At 42.5% G+C, this 14,100-nt stretch overlaps 1 protein-coding gene across 1 annotated transcript in view; it reads right to left on the bottom strand.

Moving 5' to 3' along the window:
• Nucleotides 1–14,100, bottom strand: part of myo10l1 (myosin X, like 1) — a 34,005-nt gene that overhangs the window by 7,452 nt on the left and 12,453 nt on the right. Inside the window, exons 3-25 of the mRNA XM_073483159.1 lie at nt 10,075–10,233; nt 8,530–8,717; nt 7,543–7,677; nt 6,459–6,583; nt 6,308–6,321; nt 6,096–6,180; nt 5,742–5,848; nt 5,248–5,377; nt 5,041–5,159; nt 4,783–4,929; nt 4,586–4,686; nt 4,249–4,315; nt 3,505–3,597; nt 3,346–3,414; nt 3,172–3,254; nt 2,815–2,917; nt 2,389–2,469; nt 2,155–2,279; nt 1,923–2,046; nt 1,716–1,822; nt 1,331–1,610; nt 340–1,209; nt 22–145 (exon numbers count right to left, since the gene is read on the bottom strand). Coding sequence (XP_073339260.1) covers nt 22–145; nt 340–1,209; nt 1,331–1,610; nt 1,716–1,822; nt 1,923–2,046; nt 2,155–2,279; nt 2,389–2,469; nt 2,815–2,917; nt 3,172–3,254; nt 3,346–3,414; nt 3,505–3,597; nt 4,249–4,315; nt 4,586–4,686; nt 4,783–4,929; nt 5,041–5,159; nt 5,248–5,377; nt 5,742–5,848; nt 6,096–6,180; nt 6,308–6,321; nt 6,459–6,583; nt 7,543–7,677; nt 8,530–8,717; nt 10,075–10,233 — 3,436 coding nt within the window. The remainder of the gene's footprint in view (nt 1–21; nt 146–339; nt 1,210–1,330; nt 1,611–1,715; nt 1,823–1,922; nt 2,047–2,154; nt 2,280–2,388; nt 2,470–2,814; nt 2,918–3,171; nt 3,255–3,345; nt 3,415–3,504; nt 3,598–4,248; nt 4,316–4,585; nt 4,687–4,782; nt 4,930–5,040; nt 5,160–5,247; nt 5,378–5,741; nt 5,849–6,095; nt 6,181–6,307; nt 6,322–6,458; nt 6,584–7,542; nt 7,678–8,529; nt 8,718–10,074; nt 10,234–14,100) is intronic.

The raw sequence follows: 14,100 nt of genomic DNA, 5'->3' as shown, positions 1-14,100 counted from the left end.
TCACTTCAAAATAATACCCACCCTTCATGTAGAGGTAGCCGTGGAAATATGGTGGTCCATTTCCATTAAGCAAGGTCACCCTGCCATTAGTCACTTCTTCATCAGTGTCCATCATACCGTCGTGTTCATCGTCACTGTCTGCATACTGCAACATCATCCAATAACATAAATTATTATTTCATATAATAACAAATGAACAAGAGCATTTTGATTTTTTGTTTTGTTACATGATCAGATTTCTTAACAATACTGACAATCTTTTTTTAAAAACAGTTTTACTGCTGCTCATACATATCTGCGTGCACGCGTGCGCAGATGCGTGTGAGTGTGTGTCCTCACAGAGTCAGAGCTGCCTCTGTAGGACTCGATGCTGGCGTTGGTGCAGGTCGACTTCCTCAGGTGCTCCTCATCCGTCACGGTGGTGCTACCTCGGTTGCTCCCCGATACAGAGCTGTCGTCTCCGGCGTTGACGGACCCCTCCTCATCCTCCTGGTCATAATCCGACTCTGTGTCGGCCGGCATGCTGTAGATCGGCTCCTCCCCGTCCACCAGGCTCTCGACCATGCTCACCTTCCTCTCCGGCTCTGCCTTGGCTCCCTCTTTCTTCCCCTCCTCTCCTGGGGGAGCTGGGTGTGGTGGAGGAGGAGGAGGAGGAGGAGGTGCAGCGGAGCCATCTCCAGGTGGAGGGAGAGGAGGAGGGGGAGGAATTCCGGCATCAGGCACGCCATCTGCAGGCAGAGGAGGCGCTGGAGGTGGTGCAGGAGGCACTGTGCCCTCTGCAAAAGCAGGTGGAGGAGGAGGGAGGTGAGCAAATATCTCCTGATCCAGAGGAGCGTCTGTCTCAGCAGGAGGAGGGAAGTCAGGGAGAGGGATGCACTCATCTTCAGCGTGAAACCCTTCGTCTACCTCCTCCTCTTTGGATGAACTCCTGTTGGCGCCCGCAGCTTTCGGAGGTTTGGCCTCCGCTGCAGGTTTAGCCGCGACTGCTCCCAGCGAAGGATCGACGCCAGTGAAGTTCAGGAGGTCGATGAGCCCTGTGGCCTTACGGGACGCCTCCTTCTTCATCCGTTTGAGCTCAGCGTCCCGGCGAAGCTGCAGCTCCTGTTTGGAGGACTCACACAGCTGAGACACCTCGTCCTCTCTCTTCTTCTGCAAGCGCTCGATCTCTCGCTCCAACTGCAGGATATCCTCCAGACTGCGGGTCTCATCCTAGAGGAGAAAAGAGGGGGTTAGAGATTTAAAAGGCATCAAATGAGATAAAAATATCACCCATTATTCTTTACTCTTTATATCAAATTGGAGAGGTTTTTATTTAAATAAGCAAACTCACTGGTTCATCCTTTGTCTCGTCTCCTTCCTTCGCTGCCTCCTGCTCCCCTTCGCCCGCCACCTTCTTCTCCTCCTCCTCTTTCTTCTTCTTCTGCTCATCCTCTTTTTTCTTCTTCTCCTCTCTGAGTTTCCGAACTCGAGTACGTGCCACCTGACCTCGCCTGTGCCTCTGCAGCACCAGCGCTGCCTTGCGTTGCTTCACGAACCGCCTGCGCTGGATGTGCTTTCTGAGGTGTTTCTGGAGGGTGACGACACTGGCACGTACACGCTTGAAGTGCTTCCTGTTGACAAAACAACATAAAACACAGTGAATAAGAACCAGCCGTTACAGGGGTGCAATCTTGTATATGAATGCCTACAATTCGGTTCCTTCCTTGGTTTCTTACTTGGCAGAGAAAGTGAGCAGGTGGGCTCGAATTATCATGGCAGCTTGGCTTCGGACCTCATCCCGGTCTTTCTCTAAACGCTGCTCCAGAGTCTCTTTCATAAACACCTGCAGAACAAAGGTGAAGGTTGACCAGGAAGATTCACATTTCAGCATATATAATATACTTAGTTGCAATCCACCAATGTCATAAACTATTGGATCTTACCTTAGTCTTTCCAAGCTGCCACTCCTTCTTGGTTTTGTCATATTTGAATAGAAGATCTGTACTCCTCTTCTTATCATCTCCTGCTGCTGCTGCTGGTGTTTTCTCCTTCGCAATGATCTTATACCTGAAAATCAGAAAACAAAGAGTACAATGTTTTAGAGACAACAAAAGGGAGATCTTAGCAATAATATTTCAAAGGCTTCAAAATTCAGAGACAGACAGAGAGACTTACCGAGAGAAGAAATCTTTGAAAGTTCTGCGGACGGGAAAGCCGGCCCGACGGATCTTCACCGTCTCCAACATCCCGGAATACCTCAGCTGGTTCAGGACGACCTCCGGGCTGAAAATACTTGGATTCTACAAGTAAAACGACGAAGATTATTTAACATTTGAGTAAATACGAGAGTCTCAATCAGGCTCTGAGACAATGTGAATGTAAGAACTGATAGAGGTGTGAGACGGAAACCTTTTCCATGTTGGGCTTAATGCAGCGGATGAAGAAAGGGTTGGACACACTCAGAGTGGCCATGAGAGAGTGGAGGGAGTCCTGAGGAGACAGAAAAATAAAATGATTAAAAATAATTAATTTACAGCTCATACATTTGAGTTATCAATTATTTCTAAAGGTATTTATCAAAGGAACATGCTCATGGTTTCCAGTTTCTGAAAATGTGAGGATTTGCCGCTTTTATCTTTGTTAAATCACCATAAAATGAATATCTTCACTGTGTGTTGGACAAAACAGGACATTTTAAGATGTCACCTTGGGTTTTGGGATAATATTTCTGAGACTAAGCACTTTTTCTCAGATCACTGTGATACTGGCTTTTACAGCTCTTGTTAGCTTGATATTTAGGGTATCAAATAATCTCAAACTGCCTGCGTCGCTCACCCTGAACTGGGAGCTGACGGTAGGTTTGCGCCTGGCGGTTCCCATCTTCTCCTCATTGTTCCTGCTGCCGACCTTCTCAAACAAGTCGTAGATGAAGTCCAGTCTGAAGGAAGCAGAGACATCATGGATCACACAAACAGAAATCAACTATAGCTGACGTTTAAAGGAGCATTTTAACAGTTTATCTATACTCTTTTTATAACTCGCAGGTGACAAGTTGGCATCTTTTGATGACATTTTGGATGAGATTTTACAGTTTCTTGAGGGGTTAAATGACTGAAACAGACCTACAACTAAACATAATCTCATTCCCTGTACTCCAACAAGCTATTCATTTAGTGTGTCTGAGTGTCCTGCCTGCTGTCCTTGAGCATGTTTAGGATGTCATCTCTGAAAGTGTCTCTGTTCTTCTCCAGGATCCCTCTGACATCATATAGGACCTGACCAAGACAGACAGATTCACCATAAATCTCCCTGACGTCACACAATAATACAGTTTGTTGATATGATATTCATTTATGTATAACTCACCTCCCCGGCATAGTGTTTGATGCCAAACTGATGGTCAGCAAGTCTGGGTTTGACATAGTAAGGGTTTGTCTGCAGAAATATAAAATACAATGTGACGTTTTAATCCCAGCTTGGCACATTTTTTGAATAATTCATGCAGTTTGTGTGTAAATAACTCACAGAGTGTCTGCTGTGCAGCTTCTCCAGCAGAGTGAAGTCAGTTCCTTTGGGGAATCGACTCTCTTCATTCACCAGAGCCAACAAGCCCAGTTTCTGAGAGAGAGAGCATGTTATCGCATCAGCTTTATGAAATCAACACCACTTTCTAAGACTTCAGTCCAAGGTTATTAGATCAGTTGATTTTCAGAGAGCATCTGAGGCAAGAGTCCAACACAGCTCTTAACTGACAGAGAGGTAGCTTTTATTTTAACTCACTTCAACAGAGAAAAGTCTGTAACTTTTTAACTTCCTGGCCAGATGCACAGAGGATGTTAAAGGGATAGTTTGGCTCATTTTCACCGCTTTACCTTGCCATCAGACAGCCTTTTCCAACAGGTAACTGAAGCCATTATAGCCATCTTTGACTACCACCAGACTACCCCACAGAACAAGGGAGTTTCTGGTCTACATTGCCTCAATTGGTTACTTTGGATTCACCAAAGTCACGCAATAACACAAGCAAACTAACCAATCGAAGCAACGGTAGGCCAGAAACTAACTTGTTCTTTCGTGTAAAATTACTGTTTCTGTCAAAGAAGTCTGGTGGCTTTGGAGAGAGGGATGTAAACAGCTTTAGTTCCCAATTGATGGGAGGGATGTATGACAGCAAGGTAAAGTGACAATACTCTAAATTTTGTGTTTTTAAGGTGCCTAAAATGAGTTTGTTTCTCTGCCCCCATCCACAGCAGTAAATTACTCTTCTACCTTCTCTATAAGGTCGAGACACTCTGCGTTGTCCATCCAGTCGATGGCGTCCCACTGGACACCTTCCCTGTGGAGAGTAAACCCAAACAATTATACAAGGAAAAACTGGTATACAGCATTTATTTTTCTTTATATCTCTGCACAACCTGCAGTACTACATATGGAACAAACACGTGACCTCTTCAGCTTGTTGGGACAGAATTGGATTATGCATTACTGTTCGGACCTAATGTGTCTATTTGCTCCTTGCTGTATTTTCTAATCAATTCACTAACAAACTAACTAACGTGTAACATATTGATCTTTGATTAGCAGGTTCCTTTACGTAGAAATGTACCTGTTGTACTCTAGCTGCTCCAGGGAGAAGATGTGCTTGTTGAAGTACTCCTGAAGTTTCTCGTTGGCGTAGTTGATGTTAAACTGCTCGAACCGATTCACCTGGAAGCAAAGACACATTTCCTGTAAACAGGTCTGCTTCTCGTCTGCCGGTACTCAGTAAAACAAGCTTCAGGCCAAACAGCGCCGAGCTCTGACCTCAAAGTTCTCGAAGCCAAAGATGTCGAGGATGCCGATGGATTTAAAGTTTTCCTTCCCTTTGATCTTCTGATTGATCTTGAGGATGATCCAGGAGAAACACTGGGAATACAACGCCATGGCAACAGAGTCTCGGGAATCCACGGCCTGTAACGACGAGAAGGAAACCCCGAGGGAGTGTTATGGATGAACGTATGAGTGTATCGGAGATCGATCAAGTAGGGGAGAATAAATGTGTGTGTACAAGTGTGTGCTGACCTGCTCTATAGTGAGTGGGGAGCAGATTTCCTCTCCTCTGAGGATTATGGAGCGCTGAGTCAGGACTTCAGACAGCTGGAAGGCGTCCAGGCCCAGCAGCTCACTGGCATTAGTGACCACTAAAAAGATGGGCAGAGATGCATTACACTTCCGCACCACATCTATCTAAGTTTCACTTTTCCTGACTCACTTTACATGTGAACTCACCTTGCTTGGTGGTGATCTGGGCTCCTCCTGCAGTCATGAACTCGATGTTTCCCAGCTGTAAGACTCCTGACAGTAGCTTAAACATGTCTCTGATCTCCTCCTCAGAGAACTCCAACACCTTCAGAGCCTCCTACGCAGAGACAAGCACAGGAAAGGAGATAAGGTGCTGCAAGCAGAAGAAGTGTGTTTAACAGTGACAGTGACAGTTACCAAGGTTTGATGAATGATGTTTTGAATTTCAGGCGTACTAACATTTGTATGAGGTAGAGCTGCTCTCTAAACTTTTAGATGGGATGCAAGGAAGACATTTTGAGTGGAAGGGGACTTTAATGTGCACAGCAGGGGCACCTATGATCTAGCAACTGAGCTTACTACCAAACAAGGATTAGTTATAGCGATATGAATACATTTTATTTCCAGAAATGTTTGTAAAACTCCTGTCTACTTGACAAAGACATGACATGGGAGACAAGACAAAAAGCCATCACACTGACCATAACACTGTTAAACAGTTCTTTGTCATTCAGGCTCTTGTCCTTCAAACATCCTGATTGGCTGAGGTAGTGGAAAGATTCGGCAGGGTCTTCCAGGAAGTATTGACCTGATAGAGGAAACAAACATAGTGTCATATGTGTCATATTGGCAGAGATGGAAATTGGGATCCTAAACTGCACTTACATTATAGATATATTCTGGAAAAGTTGCAGCGAAATTACACAAAAAAAGATCTTTTTGTATCACCAGTTTTGCCTCACTGCTGCAATTATGTTATGAATTCTGTTTCAAACAGACACATCACACCCAAAAGACACAATTGATACATGAACACTTTCTCTGATTTTTCTCACTTTTCTGCTCCTTTTTAGCTCCCGCCAGCAGAGCGTAGAAGATGTGGTAGTTTCGTTCTCCAGGGTTTTGTCGTACCACTCGGTTCTACAGGAAAATCAATGCAGCAAAGCCACAATTAACATCTTATTATAATTTACGGGGCAAAACTGACAAATCACTTCTCATTCATTTTAAAATGATATGACCAGGCTGCAGACGTGGACTTGGTTACCTTCTCCAGTAAATCTGAAAGGTAGAGTCAAGGAAACAATGTTTACAAATACACTCAGTCAGCACTTACAGTAATAATACAATAATAAAAGCACATACAGATGCTGGTGCAGTTGATATAAATATACTTTAATATATATAAATAAGGATACAGTCAAAGACGCAGCCTCCCTGGATGTTTCCGCCCTCAGAGAAGTGAAGTTGGATGAATTTCCCAAAGCGACTGGAGTTGTTGTTGTAAACAGTCTTAGCATTACCAAACGCCTCCATGATCGGACTGCAAAGAGAGTAAGAGTCAGTAACATTGTATTACTGACCTTTACATATCCATCAAATAAAGACTAACTGAGCCTGCCCTTTTTTTCTGCTTCACATTGAGAGTCCAGTACAAACACTGATTACTTAGCTCTCCTATGGTACCAGGGCTTGCTCTCTGGCACTTAATCAGAGCTGGACTGTTGAGACTTGAGATCTGGGCTTAAGTGCTGTGACTCCCTAATGGCTTTACAATCTAACGTTTTCATTGGTCGCACCAGTGCACCTGAGATTCAGAGGTTTATTTTTTTTAAACAATTGAGATTATCGCAATTTCTCGTTGCACGTGATTTAAATGAAGAAAAACATGCATTTGTATCTCTTCCTGTTTACAATTTACATTATGTGTGATGATAATTACGTTAAAATGTATTATTAGTGTAATGTATTTTTGCCATTTTTAAAGCAAAGATACCAAAGAAAATGTCGGTACCAGCCTCTCAGATTTGAGGATTTGATGCTGTAGAATAAATATCTTGGGGTTTTGGACCATTCCACCAGAAGATGTTTTGTGATGAACATAATCATTCGATGCAGCCGTAGTCAGCATTCAGATAAATTAAAGACTTGCCCTTCAAAAAGTGAAAATCTCTAAATTTAATCTAAATTAAGTCAAAATATCTCATTACACTTAATAGTACACAATCACCTAGTAAGAAGCAGATAATTTCAGTGAGAAGATTTCATTTTTTAAAGATTTTTTTTGTTATTAGGCTATTTTTTTTTTTTTTTTACTTATTGCAGGCAAAAAACACCTTGTTTTTATCATAGTTTTTACTTATTTTTGAAGTGAAATTTTTACAAGTGTGCTTTTGTAACCAAAAGACTTCAAAAACAGCTGTGGCAGTAATATAAATATATATTCCTTTATATATATAAAGGGACGGCAAAGTGTTCCTTCTTCATTTTCCTCGTCTGTACCTGCTCTGTACAATGGCCTGCTCCACTCGCGTACTCTTCTCTGATGGAGCAGTCCCGGCTGATTTCTGGCTCATCACCGACAGGAACTGAAGCAACAGTTTAGTGCTCTCCGTCTTCCCTGCCCCTGATTCACCACTGGAATACACACACACAGACACACAGACACACACGCACGCACACGCAACACACACACACACACACACACGCACACACACACACAAACACAACCCAATTTAATCAAACACACCGTGACCTTCTGTGACATTCCCGTATCTCAAACTCGTCTAGTCGTTTAATTGATATTGGTTTGATGGCTTCCGAGATATTGCATTAACTCCTGGTCTATCTCAATCAGGATACCAAGTGAGACAATGCCTGAGTGTAATTGAAAGCATGATGTAATTTCTGAGTTTGCCAACTTCACCCACTGGATTCATTTATTAGTAGAGGAATGCCGCAGGCATGTTTCTAACCACATAAGAAGAGGCAACTATCTTTTTCATCCTCTCGTCCTTCACCTGACAAAACATTCAACTGAAGGTTGCTTCTTTGAACTTGATCTTTGCTCTATCACTCACCGCAAAACAACCATCAATCAATAAGTCTGAAAAAATGCCTGATTTTCACAATCATTGTCTGCCTGTCTCTGCATGTGCTCCGAGTACAAACTGCTGATAGAGACCATTAAGAATACAGACAAGAATACTAGCCTGTGTGTCTTTATGCTAAGCTAACTATCTTATGACTCTATAGCTTCATGTGGGAACTCTGCATTCAGAGAGATAAAAAAAAAATGCATGTGTAATTGTGGGTAAGTAGGACAGTCGGAATTGTTTCTAAAAACGGAAATACCCTCTCGCCTACTGCATGCTGGGATTGACTGCAGCCCCCCTGTGACACAGGATTAAAAAGACAATGGATGGGTGGATTGATGGCTTGGTCCGAATTAGAGGTAAATCTGTTTATTTCTCCACGGTTGAAACTCACCTGATGAGGACACACTGACTGTCGTGGCGTTTCCAGATGCAGCGGTAGCATTCATTCGCCACGGCAAAGATGTGCGGAGGGAGCTCCCCTATGTGGTGCTTGGAGTACAGGTCCACCCTCTCTGGGTCATACAGACCTGAGATCTGCTTGTAGGGGTTGACAGCTGCCAGGATGCTGCCAATATTAGTCTGTAAAGAGTCAAGGAGGGACTTTTAAGGTTCTGTCTCTGTATCATTTCTGAGATTTTTGTCTCCATTTCTTTTTTCTGATTTTTCCACTTACACCTAAACACTTTAACACACTGACACATTTATGCAAATAACAAGCTCTCAGGAACACATATAGTACAGCATCCTCGTGTTGATATTAATCTGGATGGGAGGATAAGAGAACACAGCAGGTTGGAGATCATACAGGGGGAGTGACATGTGACTAATCACCAGATTTTTATTAGAAAGGTGAGGTCAAATCAGTGTCATGATGGCAGAGGGAGGCTTGATTCCTGTTCTGAACCGTTTGCTTTCTGTCCTTCCGCATTAGAAACTTCAGGTCAACACGCCCTCCATCGTGTCATATTTCCCCGTCTGCGCACTTTATGTACTACACACATATGAAACTGTGCCGACGTACATAAAATCATGAACACACAGTGACACAGAAAGCTGACCTCACTCAGGGTAAATTCTTATGATCAGCTTAAGGGAAATCCGTGTATGGACAATATTTCATCATCTAGATTAGGTCACACCCAGGGATGCTGCCATTGGTCCGTTGTCTGATAATCTTTCAGGTTTTCAACTCACCATAAATGTGATGAGTGATCATGATGTGGTCGTTTTTGGCCTTGATCATAATTAATTGATCTCATCCATTTTAAAAGCACAAACAGAGATTATTGTCTCTTCCGTTGTCATTGGTGAGATGAAATGGAGTTTTATACACATCAGCTGATGCATCTATTCATTACAGACACACACACACAGCAATAATTTCTCTTGTGATTACTGAGACAATTATGGTATCTGAGAAAGACAGCAGAGCATTTTGATGCTACGTATCAGATTAACTGTATAAATGTGCAGTCATGCCTGCAGACAAAACAAGTCATGCATGTGTTTGATACTGTCTTTTCCAATGGCACTTTTGGCCACGCCCAGTTGAGCTGAGCCGCGCCCAAGCTGGACCTTCTCCAGAGTGCGGCCAAAGCATGCTCGCCCTGCCTCCAAGTGGGCTGCGTCCACATCTCGCAACCAAAATGCTGTTTGTTGTTGTTTGTGTAAGAGCTACAACTTTAAAGAAGTGGAAATTAATTTGTTTTGTAGTTTACTTCACTCTTTTCACTTTATGGCTCTCGCCTCTCTGTCTCTCCACCTATTCCACTTAGAGCAGATGGGTCTGATAAGATGATTTGTGTTTCCCACTAAAAGCCTCATGCATGCAAAGATTACTGGAAAAGGAGAAGGGGGGCACAGCAAGACACACACGCTTGGCCACACACATACTACACACACACGTAGATACACGTATCCATCTAAATGCACTTACATAGATGTTATCCTTGTGGTAGCGCTGGTACAGGTTGTGCATGATGGCGGCCTCATGCAGCTCAGCCAGTGCTGACATGTCCTCCACCCCATCGATGCTGGACTGGTGCATAGCGTACACCCGCTCCCTGGTGACCTCGGCCTGCTGCAAGTACAACACCTGGAGGACGACAAGACAGAAGGTTTTATTGTAACGAAATGTTGTAATTTGGTTGTTTTTGTGCGCTCACACCCACACTTTACCTCAGCCTTCAACATCTATTCCCACATCAGTTAGTGATTTCCCTCATTTCCTGCCATGGCTTTTAATAATCCTGAGAAAACACCTGAATTTGTTGCAGTCATACTTGAGGAAGCTCTAATTGGATCTGACAGCGATGTAACACAAAACAGGTGCTCCTGATTGCAAACGACGTCCACAAAAAACGGAATAAATATCTCCAGAAATCTGCTTTGTTAAAGTAATTAGATTAGCATGGACTTTTTTTTATTATGCTAGTGTTACATGACATTGTGTGTGTGATCAAGGGCAAATGAAAAAGAAAACTTATCAATACATCAGACAAATTTCCATCAAATCTCTTCGGAGGTGAGTATAATACTTTTTAGTTGTCGAGCTGGTAATGATGCCTGCTGGTTAATTAAGGTACGGGGGAGGCCAACGTGCTCACACACAGATATAAAAAAAAGATGCCAACATTGCAAGGGGATTCCATTTTTAGCACAAACAGGCTAATTATGATGCAACATGATGAAAATCTACATGCTGAGAATACAGAGCATCTAACTAGACCCCGATCTCATCTATGTCATCCATCGCCATGGAAACAGGGGAGCAGGGGGACAAGACGGGCATGGGAGGGGAAGAAGAAGAAGAAGAAGAAGAAGAAGAAGAAGAAGAAGAAGAAGAAGGATGGAAGCAGAGAAGAGGAAGAGAGAGTAACAGATCGGATCTGGCAGGACTTGACAGGTGAAAGCAGCTCGGTGTGTAGTCATGTCCGGCACATACACACATGCTGCTACGACGATCGTCAGCCCACACACACACACACACACACACACACACCAGGACAGAAGATAATTGCCGTTCTATTTCAGCATAAAGGTCGTTCATTCATTCCAGCAAAATCAACTTGTCTAAGAATAGAAAGCACGGCCTTTACAATACTGGGTCGTTAATATGTCAGCTTAGTCTCACAGCCAGCCTCCACCCTCTGTGTGTGTGTTGCTGTAACAGATGTGTTGGACGTCTGTTGAGAGTGGCAGAGGGGTGCGCTGTAGGCGCTCAGACATCCTGTTCTTAAATAAATCTATTTCACTCCAGTAACAACGACTTCCACCGCACAGGGCTGTTGCATGCAGCCAATGAACGAACTCACAGCACTGTCATGTCTTATTGTTTTGTATTGGTTTTAATTTATATTTCATTTTTCAATTTAGTTTTTAATTCAGTTTAGTTTCAGTAAGTTTCCAGAGTTATTTTTTTCTCAAGTCATCCATTTCTATTTCAATTAGCTAAAATGTTTTTTCACACCTTTTTTAGTTCAGTTTTGTTTAACGATAATAACCTTGCTACGCTGTAGTGTGTGCCTTCGTCCTCCTCTTTCATGTTGTGTAGAGACATCTTGTGCATACTCTGTCTGTAACTGATGATGAACGTCTGTCCCATCAGGACACTAACCTTTCCCCACTCACTCATCTGTGATGAAATGACCCAATTACCCCTCGTCCTCCATTAGAGACAGCATAACTCATGTAGGGTTCGATGGCTGACGACTCACCATCCTCACTGTGACCCTTCCACTTGACTCTTTGTCTTCACCTTTTTATGACCGTGGTACTCAATCAACATACTGACAGGTTGTTATCCAGGCACAATTAGAAATATATAAGATTATTACAGCAAGGGTCAGCAGCAGTGGCCATCTTGTAGAAACTGCAGTGGAGCAACAGTAAAACTAGGCTCAGTCAGCTGTGTAGTGAACTGAGAGACAGAGGCGATTTTGGAAAGACAGACACATACTTTTTTGATGTATCTTCCAGCTGAATCTAACAGCTAGCTGGTTAACATGCTTACTTCGGTACATAGCCTTTAATGCAGAGTCGAGGTCAATGCCAACTTTTACATCTTTGTGTGTGTGTTAACGTGTGTATGGTTATGTCCTTTTTAATGTGTGTGCTGATGTGCACTGGAGACACGCTTGTCCGAGTGATGAGATGCATTAACATGCCTGTTAGTCACGGCTTGAACAGCTGTACACATGCACTGACACTCTCAGATTGGCTGTATTACAACTTGACAGGGCTGTACTTCTGTATCTGTGAGAAAGAAGAGACGGAAAGTCCCTCAAATGATATCCAGGTCCATTAGTTTCATATCAGGCTTTTCTCTCTCCCCTATTTCTTTACTTTCTCATCCTATTAAATCTCTCTCTCTGGCTCTCTCTCTCTCGCTCTCTGCATGCCTACATGTCTCGAACATCACTTCTGTCTCTCTCATCTCTCTTTCCCTTTGTACGTCACTCCTCTTTTATCCCTTCCCCCTCCTCTCTGTCATTCGCCTCTCTTTTCTCTCTCGATCTCTCATATCATCCCACTCTTCATTAATTTACCCCCTCTGCTCTGCATGCCTCTCACTTCATTTCCCGCATTTCAACCTCCTTTTTCTTCCTCCATTTTTTTTTTATCTTCTCATTATTGCTGGTTTCTGCTTAGATGTGTCCCTTCAGCCTGCTTTTTCACTTTCTTTTTGATCTATCTCTCTTTGTTTATAAGATATTCCTCCATGCTCACTCACGCAGACTCACTTAATGCCTTAATGGCTCAATCTGAGACCCCTGCCTGTAATTGAAGGCTTACTGAGAGCCATTTCAATCAGAGACTCAAGCATGCCTTCGCAATCCAGGATAAATTATAGTGGGATAGAAGATAACACAGCGCATGTATTGAAGGGAGGAAGAGAAATAGCCGTCTGGGTCGAAAAATCACCTTGACTTGTCCCATTTCACTCAGTTTACTGTCAAACTGATGTATAGTTGGTTGTTATGCAGTTTGTTACAGTTGGTTTGCAGTATGACTCTGGGTTGTGAGTTTTGCCCAATTTGAGCTCACTGGAAAAACAAATGTGCATCGTATCCTACTCAAAAACAATGACTGTGTCAATGTTATATTTATATTATATATTTAGAGTATTGTATTGTAATATTTCAACAGCCTTTTTACTGTATGTACCATAAAATTGCAACCTGAACATTAAAAAAGTAGAAAAAGGAAACAATTTATATGGAATTTTGTACATTTGAAGATGTAACATGGCTTCATGAAGCTAAAACATCTAAACAATTAATATTTATCACACAGTGACAGTTTTTAAATTGATGGTCTGTAAGAGATCTTCATAGTATAGCTGTATGTATTATTTTGGTGGACATTTGTGGAGACAAAATGGTTAAATGTTTTCAGTTTTGTGTTTTGATTTTTGAGAAACTGAGCTTTAGCTTCAAGTAATGTGTTTAAATAATTGGGAAAAACTGTAAGTAGGTTACGTATAACTTCACTCTGCTCTATCAGGAGGGCATAGGTATGTAAGTATTATGTTAAAAAGATCTCATATGTGACAGTTCTCCATTATATATCCAAAAACAACTATACCTTTGTAAAATATTTTGTTGAGTTGTACATTTTCATGTGGTCATCTTTTCTTATAACCTTCGGGAATGAGTCAGAGAGGGACATATTATACCTTTAAAGGGATTTAGTATTTCATTTTCATAAACCTTGAGGTATTTGCAAGAGGCACATTTCAAATAAAGATGCTAAAAATCAATGCAGCCTTGAATGAAACACACTGGATCCTACATTTCCCATAATTCAATTCAACAGCATCTCTTCATTCAAACCTGCCTTTCCTCGTGCATGCCCATGGCTTTTAAGCTCCCTGCCACCAGTCTGTAACATCATCAGGGTTCATTTCTCAGACTAAAGATGTCCCTCCAGAGTCAGTGAAGACATTAAAACACTGTTTAGT

The sequence above is a fragment of the Pagrus major genome, chromosome 16, assembly GCF_040436345.1.
Source record: "Pagrus major chromosome 16, Pma_NU_1.0".
Lineage (NCBI taxonomy): Eukaryota > Metazoa > Chordata > Actinopteri > Spariformes > Sparidae > Pagrus > Pagrus major.
Note: the sequence above shows the minus strand (reverse complement) of the source record. Positions and strands in the feature narration are given on the sequence as shown.